The sequence below is a fragment of the Podarcis liolepis genome (genome assembly GCF_965112155.1).
Source record: "Podarcis liolepis genome assembly, chromosome: 1".
In the NCBI taxonomy this organism is placed as follows: domain Eukaryota; kingdom Metazoa; phylum Chordata; class Lepidosauria; order Squamata; family Lacertidae; genus Podarcis; species Podarcis liolepis.
In genome coordinates this window covers 4,471,542-4,484,490 of record NC_139554.1, presented here as the reverse complement: position 1 = coordinate 4,484,490, position 12,949 = coordinate 4,471,542, and the positions used below count along the sequence as shown (strand labels likewise).

General features: G+C 49.0%; 1 protein-coding gene across 1 annotated transcript in view; it reads right to left on the bottom strand.

The window, feature by feature from the left end:
- Window positions 1-12,723, bottom strand: part of TXNDC16 (thioredoxin domain containing 16) — a 47,059-nt gene extending 34,336 nt beyond the window's left edge. The window contains exons 1-5 of the mRNA XM_083514780.1: window positions 12,627-12,723; window positions 11,510-11,753; window positions 5,592-5,792; window positions 3,784-3,866; window positions 763-836 (exon numbers count right to left, since the gene is read on the bottom strand). Coding sequence (XP_083370906.1) covers window positions 763-836; window positions 3,784-3,866; window positions 5,592-5,754 — 320 coding nt within the window. The 5' untranslated portion in view covers window positions 5,755-5,792; window positions 11,510-11,753; window positions 12,627-12,723. The remainder of the gene's footprint in view (window positions 1-762; window positions 837-3,783; window positions 3,867-5,591; window positions 5,793-11,509; window positions 11,754-12,626) is intronic.
- Window positions 12,724-12,949: the final 226 nt, after the last annotated feature.

Here is a 12,949-nt window from a genome sequence, read left to right as displayed (position 1 = left end):
ATTATAAAATTAATTCAAATCAAATTGATAGCAATCATTGGGCCAGAGTTCTGTGAAGATTGCCAAAGGAGGGAGTCAGGCTGTGCCTTGGCCAAAGGCCTGGTGGAACAGCTCTGTCTTGCAGGCCCTGCGGAAAGATGTCAAGTCCCGCAGGGCCCTAGTCTCTTGTGACAGAGCGTTCCACCAGATTGGAGCCACAGCCGAAAAAGCCCTGGCTCTGGTTGAGGCCAGCCTAACCTCTCTGTGGCCTTGGACCTCCAATATGTTTTTGTTTGAAGACCGTAAGTTCCTCTGTGGGACATCCCAGGAGAGGTGGTCCCGTAGGTACGAGGGTCCTAGGCCATATAGGGCTTTAAAGGTTAAAACCAGCACCTTGAACCTGATCCTGTACTCCACCAGGAGCTAGTGCAGCTGGTATAGGACTGGGTGAATGTGATCTCGCAGCGAGGACCCCGTAAGGAGTCTCGCCACGGCACTCTGCACCCGCTGGAGTTTCTGGGTCAGCCTCAGGGGCAGCCCCACGTAGAGCGAGTTACAATAATCCAGTCTGGAGGTGACCGTCGCGTGGATCACAGTGGCTAGGTCAGGGTGAGAGAGATAAGGAGCCAACTGCTTAGCTTGGCGGAGATGAAAAATTATCCCAAATAATCAAAATCCTACCATTTATTAACTTCTAGGGTTTGGGAGGGGGTCCCTCCCCAAATCCATATCAATATGCAGAGGCATCGTTCTTATTCATTTGCACTCAGATCAATCGCTCACCTGAACAGGTATGCTTTTCCCACTGAGCTGTCATCTCTGCAGTAACCGGATGCTTTTCCGCTGTGACAGTTGACCTGCGGGGAAGGAGTCAGGCATGCTCAAGTCTTCGCTGAAATAACTTCGGCAAAACGTTTGGAACACACTCGCACTCACGAGCTTATATTGACTCTTATTATCTGGACAGAATGATAAATACCGTATTTTTCGCTCCATAAGACGTACCAGACCATAAGATGCACCTAGTTTTTGGAGGAGGAAAACAAGAAAAAAAATTTCTGAAAGCAAAAAGCCAGAACAGCAAGAGGGAACTGGCTTCTGGGATAGCCTCTTGATGTTCTGGCTTCTGGGATAGCCGGGCGAAGCCTCTTCAGGGCAGCGGGATGAAGGCTCCCCCAAGAGCCACACTCCCTTTAAAGAGAGTGCAGAGCTCTTGGGGTTTTTTTCCCCAAGGAGGGAGAAGGGCAGCCCCCCTTCTCGGGTAAAAGCCCCCAAGAGCCGCACACATGCTCTGCGCACTCTTTAAAGGGAGCGCTAAGCAGAGCCTCCCGCCTGCATTCGCTCCATAAGATGCACACACATTTCCCCTTACTCTTTAGGAGGGAAAAAGTGCGTCTTACAGAGCGAAAAATACGGTAAGCATCACAAACAGGTGGCTCTTAAGAGCAAATTCAACTGTACAGAATGTAAGGACAGGCTCCCCTTGCTTCTCCCTTCGGCAGGTGTTTGAAAGACAATGCTATGCTCCTGGCTATGCGCTTGTCATTGTTCACACAGCATTATTATTATTATTATTATTATTATTATTATTATTATTATTATTCCACCACCGTATACCTGTAGGTCTCAGAGTGGTTCACAACACAAAGTCACAGCACAAAATACGTAATAAAAATAATCAAAACAATTAGCAATACTAATGTAAGCAAACGAATAAAATATACACTCCCCAAGAAAAAGCCCCCCCCCAAATTTCCTGGCCCACAAAAATCCAAATCAACAGATAACATTTAAAAACAATTTAAAACAACCCCACCCCCATATAAAACAACAACCACCCAAGTCAAAACCCCATCCCCCATTAAAACAATTTTAGCACAAATTATATTACTATTATTATTATTATTCTATATCAATATGCAGAGCCATCGTTCTTATTCATTTGCACTCAGGATCAATTATATTATTATATTATTAATATTATTAATAATAATAATAATGACAGCAACCAACTTTGCATACCACCCTTCACCCGTAGATCTCTTTTTTATAATATTTTTTATTAATTTTCTAACACAAATAAACAATCATATCAAAATTTCCACAAATTTGGTTCTGTTTGGACTTCCTTCAGCTTCTCTGACAATCATCCATATTTACTTCTCAGTTACACATTTCTTCTGTTTATATTGCCATTAAACTTCCCTCCCACTTCTATTTCTTTTTAACAATATATCTCAACTTTCACAGTGCTTCCTGAAACCCCACTAGCGTTGTTTGCACATCACACGTTTTTTTCAGATATTCAACAAATTTCCCCCAGTCCTCGATGAACTTTTGGTCTCAAAGATTCATCCGTAGATCTCAGGGCAATCCACAGCATAAAAACACATGATCAAAGACACAAAATGTATAATAAAAACAAGAATGGAACAAAGTTGTGAACCCCCCCCTCCCAACCCAAATACAGTGGTGCCCCGCAAGACGAATGCCTCGCAAGACGGAAAACTCGCTAGACGAAAGAGTTTTCCGTTTTGGAGGTGCTTCGCAAAACGAATCTCCTATGGGCTTGCTTCGCAAGACGACAATGTCTTGCGAGTTCCTGCTGGGTTTTTTTCCTCCCCCCCCCTTTTTCTAAGCCGCCAAGCCGCTTATCAGCTGATCCGATCAGCAGATAAGCCGCTAAAAGCAGCTAAAAGCAGCTAAAAGCCGCTAAAAGTGCTAATAGCGCTAATCCTCTAATCCGTCAATGGGCTTGCTTCGCAAGACGAAAAAACCGCTAGATGAAGAGAATCACAGAACGGATTCTTTTCGTCTTGCGAGGCACCACTGTAGTTGATGAAGGCTGAACTATGCAATGCTAAGCCAGGCAGACAAATGCTCTAACAGCTTTCTAGATCCATTTCTTGTTTGGAGCAACAGAGAAAAACTTTTGCCAGGAATCTGCAGGCAACTTATGGCCAAATAGCCCTGAGGAATATTTGCAACAAGGAAGACACCAGTTACCGTATTTTTTGCTCTATAAGACTCACTTTTTCCCTTCTAAAAAGTAAGGGGAAATGTGTGTGAGTCTTATGGAGTGAATGCAGGCTGCGCAGTTATCCCAGAATCCAGAACAGCAAGAGGGATTGCTGCTTTCACTGCGCAGCGATCCCTCTTGCTGTTCTGGCTTCTGAGATTCAGAATATTTTTTTTCTTGTTTTCCTCCTCCAAAAACAACGTGCGTCTTGTGGTCTGGTGCGTCTTATAGAGCGAAAAATATGGTAGTCCTTCTAAGGTAAAGGTAAAGGGGCCCCTGACGATTAGGTCCAGTCGTGGGGTTGCGGCGCTCATCTCGCTTTATTGGCCGAGGGAGCCAGCATACAGCTTCCGGGTCATGTGGCCAGCATGACTAAGCCGCTTCTGGCAAACCAGAGCAGCGCACAGAAACGCCGTTTACCTTCCCGCCAGAGCAGTACCTATTTATCTACTTGCACTTTGACGTGCTGTCGAACTGCTAGGTGGGCAGGAACAGGGACCGAGCAACAGGAGCTCACCTCGTCACGGGGATTCGAACCGCTATCCTTCTGATCGGCAAGTCCTAGGCTCTGTGGTTTAACCCACAGAGCCACCCGCGTCCCTTGTTTGGAGCAAAAGTGAAAAACTTTTGCCAGGAATCTGCGGGCAACGTACGGTCAAATAGCCCTGAGGAACATTTGCAACAAGGAAGACACCAGTTAGTCCTTCTAGGGGCTTGAAATAAAGGGAAAAACTTCCTTGGCTGTTTACCAGGCCGGGGGGGGGGGGGATGATACTTCCTTGTACCTTGAGGACTGCAATCCCATAATCTCGGAGCGCTTCTGTGGATTTATCCAGTTGTTCCAAGAACATCTCAGCAGATGGAGAAGCTGGAAGATAAACAAGAGTCGGCTCTGCTTCACAAGAACAATTGCGATTATCGCTAAAACATTTCTGGGACGCTGTTTAATGTGCGCAGGGCTTCACGGGGCTTTCTGATGCAACGGGGGGGGGGGCTGCCACCGCTCCCCAACCAAATGTAAATTACCGTATTTTTCGCCCTATAGGACACACTTTTTCCCCTCCAAAAATGAAGGGGAAATGTGTGTGGGTCCTATGGGGCGAATGCAGGCTTTCCCAAGCTTCCTGCAGCTCTGCGCCACCCTCCCGATCCCGGCGCGAAGCCGCGCGGGGCTCCGGAGGGTGGCGCGGAGCTGCCTGCGCTACAGGGCTTCCTGCAGCTCTGCGCCACCCTCTGGATCCTGGCGCGAAGCCACGCGGGGCTCCAGAGGGTAGCGCAGAGCTGCCTGCATTCCAAAGCCTGGTGCGCGCTGAAGAGCGCCCCCGGGCCTCACGCACCTCTCCGCAAGCCTGGGGAGACCGGCGCGGCTCCCTAGGCTTGCAGATAGCAGGCTGTTCTGGGGGCTGGGGTCGGGGGAAGCTCGGGCTTCCCCCGCGCCTGCCCTGTGCCTGGGGAGGGGAAAAATTTTTTCTTTATTTCCCCCCCCCAAAAAAATTAGGTGCGTCCTATGGGGTGAAAAATACGGTAAATGCAAAAGCTGGAGTCAAAATGCAGCACTCGCCACAAGAAATTATAACTGAATCTGAAATCCTCGCACGAATGCAAAAAGGACAGTGAGATCTTCCCAGCCACAAGGTGGTTTTGCCTTGTAGTCCAAGGCTCTTTGCAACCATCAAGGCTGCCAAACTTGATCTGCTTTCATTGCCCATCTGCTAAGTCCATGTTTCCACATTTAATAGGTATATTACAGGGGTGAGCAAACTTTTTCAGCAGGGGGCCGGTCTCCTGTCCCTCAGACCTTGTGGAGGGCCGAAATATATTTTGGGGAAAAAATTGCACAAATCCCTATGCCCCACAAATAACCCAAGAAGAACCTCTCTTCCAAACCTCACTCCCAGAGCTCATATATTGTGAAATAATTCTCTCCCAAGAGAAGTTAGACTGGCTGCCTCTTTCAGGCTAAGACTTTCCTGCTCAGACAGGCCTTTTAGAAACTAAAGTGCACATGAGGCTGATCACTGGGTTGCTATCAGGGCAAACTGGATTTTAATTGCTGGTTCTGATTTTCAGCTACTGTTTTTAATGCGTTTCTTTTTATTACTTTGTATTGTATAACATAGTTTTTAAATGTTGCAAGCCGCCTTGAAACCCGGCATGGGAGAAAGGTGCGATACAAATACAGTGGTGCCCCGCAAGACGAATGCCTCGCAAGACGGAAAACTCGCTAGACGAAAGAGTTTTCCGTTTTGCAGGTGCTTCGCTAGATGAATTTCCTATGGGCTTGCTTCGCAAGATGACAATGTCTTGCGAGTTCCTGCGGGGTTTTTCCCCCCCCCTTTTTCTAAGCCGCTAAGCCGCTTATCAGCTGATCCGATCAGCAGATAAGCCGCTAAAAGCCGCTAATAGCGTTAATCCGCTAATTCGTCAATGGGCTTGCTTCGCAAGACGAAAAAACCGCTAGACGAAGAGAATCACAGAACGGATTCTTTTCGTCTTGCGAGGCACCACTGTACATTATATCGCAATAATAACAACAACAAACCAACCCTACTAACCAAATGCAATAAAAACGCAGCTGGGGAAAAATACTCACTGTCCCTCCGAAAATAAACCAGAGACGCTTTGGATGGCTGCAAGCTGCTGAGCTGTTCCAGGGGCCCCATGTCCTCTGCCTGCCTTGTTGCAGACATGTAGGTAGCCCATAAGAAGAGGAGAGAGAAAGGGGTTGCGCACCTGTTCATTTTTGGCCATGGCATGACTTCGCTGGTTTACAGCTGGCGCAGGGAGCCCAGACCTTGGGGAGAAAAATAGTTACAACCCCTTTAAACAGAGCGCCAGATCTGGAGAGCTAACAAGGTTCAGAAAAAGGCAACCGTGATGATCAAGGGGCTTGGAGCAACTCCCCAATGGGGGAAAGGCTGCAAAAGTTTTTAATTCAGCAGAAGGGAATGTAATCCATCTGGACCCTCATCATCTGAGGTCCAGAGGGTGGCAACACAAGAACGGGGCCTTCTCTGCAGTGGCTCCCCGTCTGTGGGATGCTCTCCTCGTGGAAGTTCTCCTGGTGCCTTCATTACATATTTTTAAACTAGAGGCAAAAAGGTTCCTCTTCAACCAGGCCTCTGGCTGACTAATATCCTACAGCCTTTTAAATGCGTCTGTGGAAAGGGAGGGGGGGCGATTTACTATTTTGTTTTATATATTTAAGATAAAGGTAAAGGGACCCCTGACCATTAGGTCCAGTCATGGCCGACTCTGGGGTTGCAGCGCTCATCTCGCTTTATTGGCCAAGGGAGGCTGGCATACAGCTTCCGGGTCATGTGGCCAGCATGACTAAGCCGCTTCTGGCGAACCAGAGCAGCACGCGGAAACGCCGTTGACATTCCCGCCGGAGCGGTACCTATTTATCTACTTGCACTTTGACGTGCTTTCGAACTGCTAGGTTGGCAGGAGCAGGGACTGAGCAATGGGAGCTCACCCCGTCGCAGGGATTCGAACCGCCGACCTTCTGATCAGCAAGTCCTAGGCTCTGTGGTTTAACCCACAGCGCCACCTGTGTCCCTTTTACATATTTACTTGTGTTTTTATCTTGTATTTTATTTTGTGAACCGCCCTGAGTGCTTATGATGGTCTATTATTAATTATTATTATTAAAGAATTTATATACAGTGGTGCCTCGCAAGACGAAATTAATTCGTTCCGCAAGTCTCTTCGTCTTGCGAGTTTTTCGTCTTGCGATGCACGGTTTCCCATAGGAATGCATTGAAAATCAATTAATGCGTTCCTAGGGAAACCGACTTCAGACCAGGTCCGGGGACAGTCTGTCCCCGGACCTCTTCTGAAGGCTTGGGGGGGGGACAAGGGCTTTTCTTCCCACCCCCAGCATTTTAAAAAACCCCGGGACAGAGGAGGACTTCTCCGCTGTCCGGGGCGATCTTAAAATGCTGGCGGGCGGCATTTTAAAATCGCCCCGGGACAGCGGAGGACTTCTCCGCTGTCCGGGGCGATTTAAAAGCCCCTGGGAAGGCAGGCAGGGGGGACAAAGACTTTTGCCCCCCGCCAGCCTTCAGAAGGTGTTCCCACCCCCCCGCCCTGCTTCCGAGCACCGTTCCAAAGCCGGGCGGTGGGAGAAGGTGTTCCCGCCCCCCCCCCGCCCCGCTTCGAAACACCGTTCCGAAGCCGGGTGGTGGGGGCAGGTGTTCCCTCCCCCCCCCGCCCCGCTTCGGAGCACCGTTCCGAAGCGGGGCGGTGGGGGCAGGTGTTCCCTCCCCCCGCCCGGCTTCGGAGCACCGGGAGAAGCGATCTCCCCGCAGCCCCTTGCTTCAAAAGAGGTCCGGGGGCAGCGGGAAGCGCTTCCCGCTGTCCCCGGACCTGGGGCTGCGGGGAGAAGATCGCTTCTCCCCGCCACCCCTTGCTTCAAAAGAGAAGACCCGCTGTCCCCGGGGCAAGCTTCGTTTTGCGAAGCAAGCCCATAGGGAACTTCGTCTTGCGAGGCAACTCGAAAACGAAAAAACCTTTCGTTTTGCGAGTTTTTCGTCTCGCGAGGCGTTCGTCTTGCGGGGTACCACTGTACCGCCATATACCGGAGGTTTCAGGGCGGTTCACAGAAAAGATCAATAGGAAAAAAACACAATATAAAATAACATAACATAAAAACAGCAACCCAATAACAACCACCCCCAAAAAACATAACATCATCACATCACATCATGTTATAATGTAAGATGTAAGTTTGGGGGACATGCTAGGGTAGGGGTCAGCAACATGCGGCCCATGGGCCGGATGTGGCCCATGAAGACCGTTTTACCAGCCAACGAGCTGCCCGCTCGGCGAGTCACCTGCGTAGCCGGACTCACGGCAGGATGGGGACTTTGGCTCCAGACCAAGGAACGAGGGAGGGGCCCTCTTGATTCCAGAGCCTCCCAATTTCTTTCTTTTTTTAGTTTTTTATTAGGAATTTAAACAAAACATATTATCTTAAAACATATCATCCTTAATTATTTTCGTTTATTACACTGGTGAAACTTTTCACAAAGCAAGACAAAAGGAGATTTCCCAAGAACGAACAGGGAACGGTTGAGGGAGTTGGGTACGTTTAGCCTGGGAAAGAGAAGGCCGACAGGTGACGCAAGAGCCACCTTCAAATATCTGAAGAGTTGCTGTATAGAAGATGGCGCAAGCTCCTTTCCTGCTGCTCCAGAAGGCAGGACACCAAACCAATGGCGTCAGATGACAAAAAAGGAGATTATGACTAAACATTAGGAAGAACTTTCTGAAGGCAAGAGCTGTTCAACAGTGGAACAGATTCCCTCGGGAGGTGATAAGACTCTCCTTCGCTGGAGGTTTTCATGCAGAGGTTGGAAGGTCATCTGCCAGAGATTATTTAGCTGAGATTCCTGCAGTGCAGAGGGTTGGATTAGATGACCTTTGGAGGTCCCCGCCAACTGCATCACTGCCAAAATTCCAAGTTTGCCGCATTCACTGGTACAGTCACGCCTCTTGTTACATTTGCTTCAGGTTAAATCTTTTCAGGTTGCGTCCCGTGGTGACCCGGAAGAACCGGAAAGGGTTACTTCCGGGTTTCACCGCTCGCGCATGCGCAGACGTGCATAATAATAATAGTAATTTATTTGTACCCCGCCCATCTGGCTGGGTTTCCCCAGCCACGCGCATGTGCAGACGCGGCGAATCGTGACCCGCGCAGATTGCGTTCTGCTTATGTTGTGAACAGGTCTCCAGAACGGATCCTGTTCGCAACCAGAGGTACCACTGTACTCCTTTTGCCACCCAATTTCAGCAGAAAGGCAGCTGTGGAGCAGAAGGTTCCCTAACCAGGCTATCAGGGAATCCTGGGGAATTTTTCAACACCTTGTTGGAGGGTGAGGGAACCACCAGATTCAGCCCTGTGCACTTATCTGCTGATAAGATTACGAGCTTCTTGGCAAACAAATCTGTCAATTCAGGAGTGTGGTTTTCTTCATACTTAAACTTGCTACACTGCTTGCTTGAAAGAGGGTTATTATTCTCTTCTCCATTTCCCAACGTTTTCCTCCATCCGCTGAAGGCACCTAAAATTTTGGTAACCACAGCCGATGTTAAAAATTAACCAATTGCCCAAACCTATGACTTGCTGTGTCCGTGTCCAAAGACAGGGCCTTCATTGTGGTGGCCCCTAAGCTGCGAAACTCCCTCTTCCCAGAGGTGTGCCTGGCACCTTCGTTGCATAGCTTCCGGAGGATTAATTGCACCACAATGAACGGTATGGAATAGGATTTATCACTGGCCTTCTTTTGAGACTTTAGACGAGAGATTAAACAAGAGAGCCGCTCTTGTTGCTTAGACGGGGGAACTTTGCAAAGTTAACACCTTGCAATGACTTTGTACAGTGGTAATCCCTAGCCGGAATTAAGATTGCTGGAAGAAATATCAACAGCCTCAGATATGCAGATGACGCAACCTTGATGGCAGAAAGTGAGGAGGTATTAAAGAACCTTTTAATGAGGGTGAAAGAGGAGAGCGCAAAATATGGTCTGAAGCTCATCATAAAAAAAAACAACGAAGATCATGGCCACTGGTCCCATCACCTCCTGGCAAATAGAAGGGGAAGAAATGGAGGCAGTGAGAGATTTTACTTTCTTGGGCTCCATGATCACTGCAGATGGTGACAGCAGCCACGAAATTAAAAGACACCTGCTTCTTGGGAGAAAAGCAATGACAAACCTAGACAGCATCTTAAAAAGCAGAGACATCACCTTGCCAACAAAGGTCCGTATAGTTAAGGCCATGGTTTTCCCAGGAGTGATGTATGGAAGTGAGAGCTGGACCATAAAGAAGGCTGATCGCCGAAGAATTGATGCTTTTGAATTCTGGTGCCGGAGGAGACTCTTGAGAGTCCCATGAACTGCAAGAAGATCCAACCTCTCCGTTCTGAAGGAAATCAGCCCTGAGTGCTCACTGGAAGGACAGATCCTGAAGCTGAGGCTCCAAGACTTTGGCCACCTCATGAGAAGAGAAGACTCCCTGGAAAAGACCCTGATGTTGGGAAAGATGGAGGGCACAAGGAGAAGGGGACGACAGAGGACGAGATGGTGGGACAGTGTTCTCGAAGCTACCAGCATGAGTTTGACCAAACTGCGGGAGGCAGCGGAAGACAGGAGTGCCTGGTGTGCTCTGGTCCAGGGGGTCACGAAGAGTCCCACACGACCAAACGACTAAACGACTAAACAACTGGAGTTAGTGATAAAATGGAGAATGAAAATGTAAACAAAGATCCACAAAAGAAGGGAAGTCAAAGCAGATATGATATCTGTATTCCTTTATTAGGCATATTAGGCATAAAGGATAAAGGGGTGATATCTGGGGGGGGGGGTTCTTTTTTGCTGTTATGGTGTGTAAAATGGAAATCGTAATTTTTTAAAAAAATAAAAATACATGGCCAAGTACAAATGCATATTTTTTATTTTTAGCATCAAGAACACAAGACGAGCCTGCAGGATCAGGCCACTAGCATCCTCTTCTCACAGTGGCCACCCAGATGCCTGTGGGAAACCCACAAGCAGGATTCGAACACAGGAGCCCTCTCTCCTCTTGTGGTTTCCAGCAAGTGGCATTCAGAAGCATTGCTGCCTCTGACTATGTAAGCAGAGCTAGCAGCCCTCTCCTCCTTCATGAATTTGCCCAGTCCTTTTTTAAAGTCATCCTAGTTGATGGCCATCCCTGACTCCTGCCCTTTTCCCTTTTTATTATTCCCTTTATTATTATTATTATTATTATTATTATTATTATTATTATGGGGTATCCAAGAGCCCATAGAGAGTCCTTAAGTAGGTTCTCTATCAGTGGGGGAAAATAACAGAGGCCAACCAGAGAATATTGAGAAGCAAAGCAGCTAGTAAGCTTGATCTTTATTGATCTGTTGCAACAGGGTACTCCCCTCACACGCAGGAGGAAGGAGGATCCAGAACAAAGGTGTGCCTGCCGTTATATAGACATTTTTAATTCCCTGCCCTGGAGCTCAAGACCACCCCCCCATACATCATACATATATCACAGAAGGGGTATAAACCCAAGACCACCCCCCAGATACATCATACCTACAGCACAGAAAAGGCGGTCTACAGCAGGAATCTGAGTGCGTTGTTTTTCTCGTCTGACAGGTTACCTGTTAATACTCACTTGACTGGATTACCTGGGGAGCCTGGCCAGTCTTTTGTAATGATAAATACTAAGCTCCTGAGCCAGGTCACAGGCTCACCCTATTCAAACACAGACATACCCTTAAGACAGGATTTGTGAAGGAAAAGACAATGGGGAGGCTTTTCCATTTCCCTTTGACCTTGCAGAGAAAGCATTTGGTCAGTTTGGGAATAAATAATGGTTTCAGGTCGGAAGTTCCAGTTTAACTACACTCTGCGCGAGGAAGTCCCTTCTTTTCTTTGTCCTCAATCTTCCGACCGTTCAGCAATATTTGGTTACTCACAGCATCACAGTGCCAAAGAAACAGCAAGTCACCTCCACGCGCAGCCGTTGCCTTCCAGATGGCTGCTCGCTTCTCCCCCAGTTGCGAAGGTGGCAGATCCCAGTTGCCTGCCTCTGCTAAATATTTGGGGTCCATGTGGCACCGTCGCCTCCCAAGCAACCTGGGGTTCCAGTGGCTTCTCTCCTGGATCCCGATGCATCCCAGTCAAACCAGTCCGATGACTTCATGCTCAGCGCTAGAGTGCCACCATGTTCTGAAAGGATCCAAAATATCCCACTGCAAAAAGGGAGGAAAGCAGCCATTGATTGTCAGCCTTTGAGCATCACTGACCTACAGCAGGGGTCAGCAAACTTTTTCAGCAGGGGGCCGGTCCCCTGTCCCTCAGACCTTGCGGGGGGCCGGACTATATTTTGAAAAGAAAATAAATGAACGTTTGCCCCACAAATAACCCAGAGATGCATTTTAAATAAAAGCACACATTCTGCTCATGGAAAAACACCAGGCAGGCCCCACAAATAACCCAGAGGTGTATTTTAAATAAAAGGACACATTCTACACATGTAAAAATGCACTGATTCCCGGACCGTCCAGGGGCCGGATTGAGAAGGCGACTGGGTCGGATCCGGCCCCCAGGCCTTAGTTTGCCTACCCATGCCCTACAGCAACGCAGGAGGAGCCTCTGTTGTCTGTCCTAAATAGAGCCCTTTTTCCAAACTCCCCTTAGCAACAGGGGATCCTATAGAATAGAGAGCCAGCCCTCCGAGGCGACCCCCCCCCCAAGCACATCAAATCGGAAGCCGCCTTGAAATCCATGGGGCCTCCTTGGAGGTCAATGCAGGCAGAGCTCCGGCGTGGGACCAGGGATCCACCTGGAAGCTGCAAGCAAATCAGTCAATAGGACTTGTGCAAAAGTCCCTTTAAACAGCTGGGAGGCGAAGAAGGGGCATTGCAGGGCACTAAAAAAGCCCGATTTCTTCTGCACATCAGGGAAAAGCGGTTGCCTTAGAGCCTTTTTTCCCCTTTTTGCAAAGTGGTGCAAGCTTCATTGGCTACACAGAGCAACAGCACGCAAGGGAAACTGGGGGGGGGGCGGGGGAATGAAACCCAAATAAATATTATTTTTCCCCCAATGCATAGCATCTTACGCACACAGGCCTCTTCCTCCCTCTTCCTGCCGATCCAGTAAAAAGGAGGGCGAGAAAAGGCGCAGAGGCGGCTGTGCAAAAACACCGAGAGAGTGGGCTCGGCCAAACGCGAGGCGGGCGGGCGGCGCCAACCTAAGAAAAGCATTCCGGAGGCGGGGCCGCCAGCCAGCGAGCGAGGGGCGGGGCTGAAAAGGGAGTGGGCGGGGCTTCTCCCCTTGAGCGACGCGGCCCGGCAGCCAGCGGGCGGGCCTCTGGTGGGCGGAGCTCTCCCCGCCGGCCAATGGCGAGCGGCGCGTGGCCCGGAGCGAGCGCCTCAAATCGCCGCGG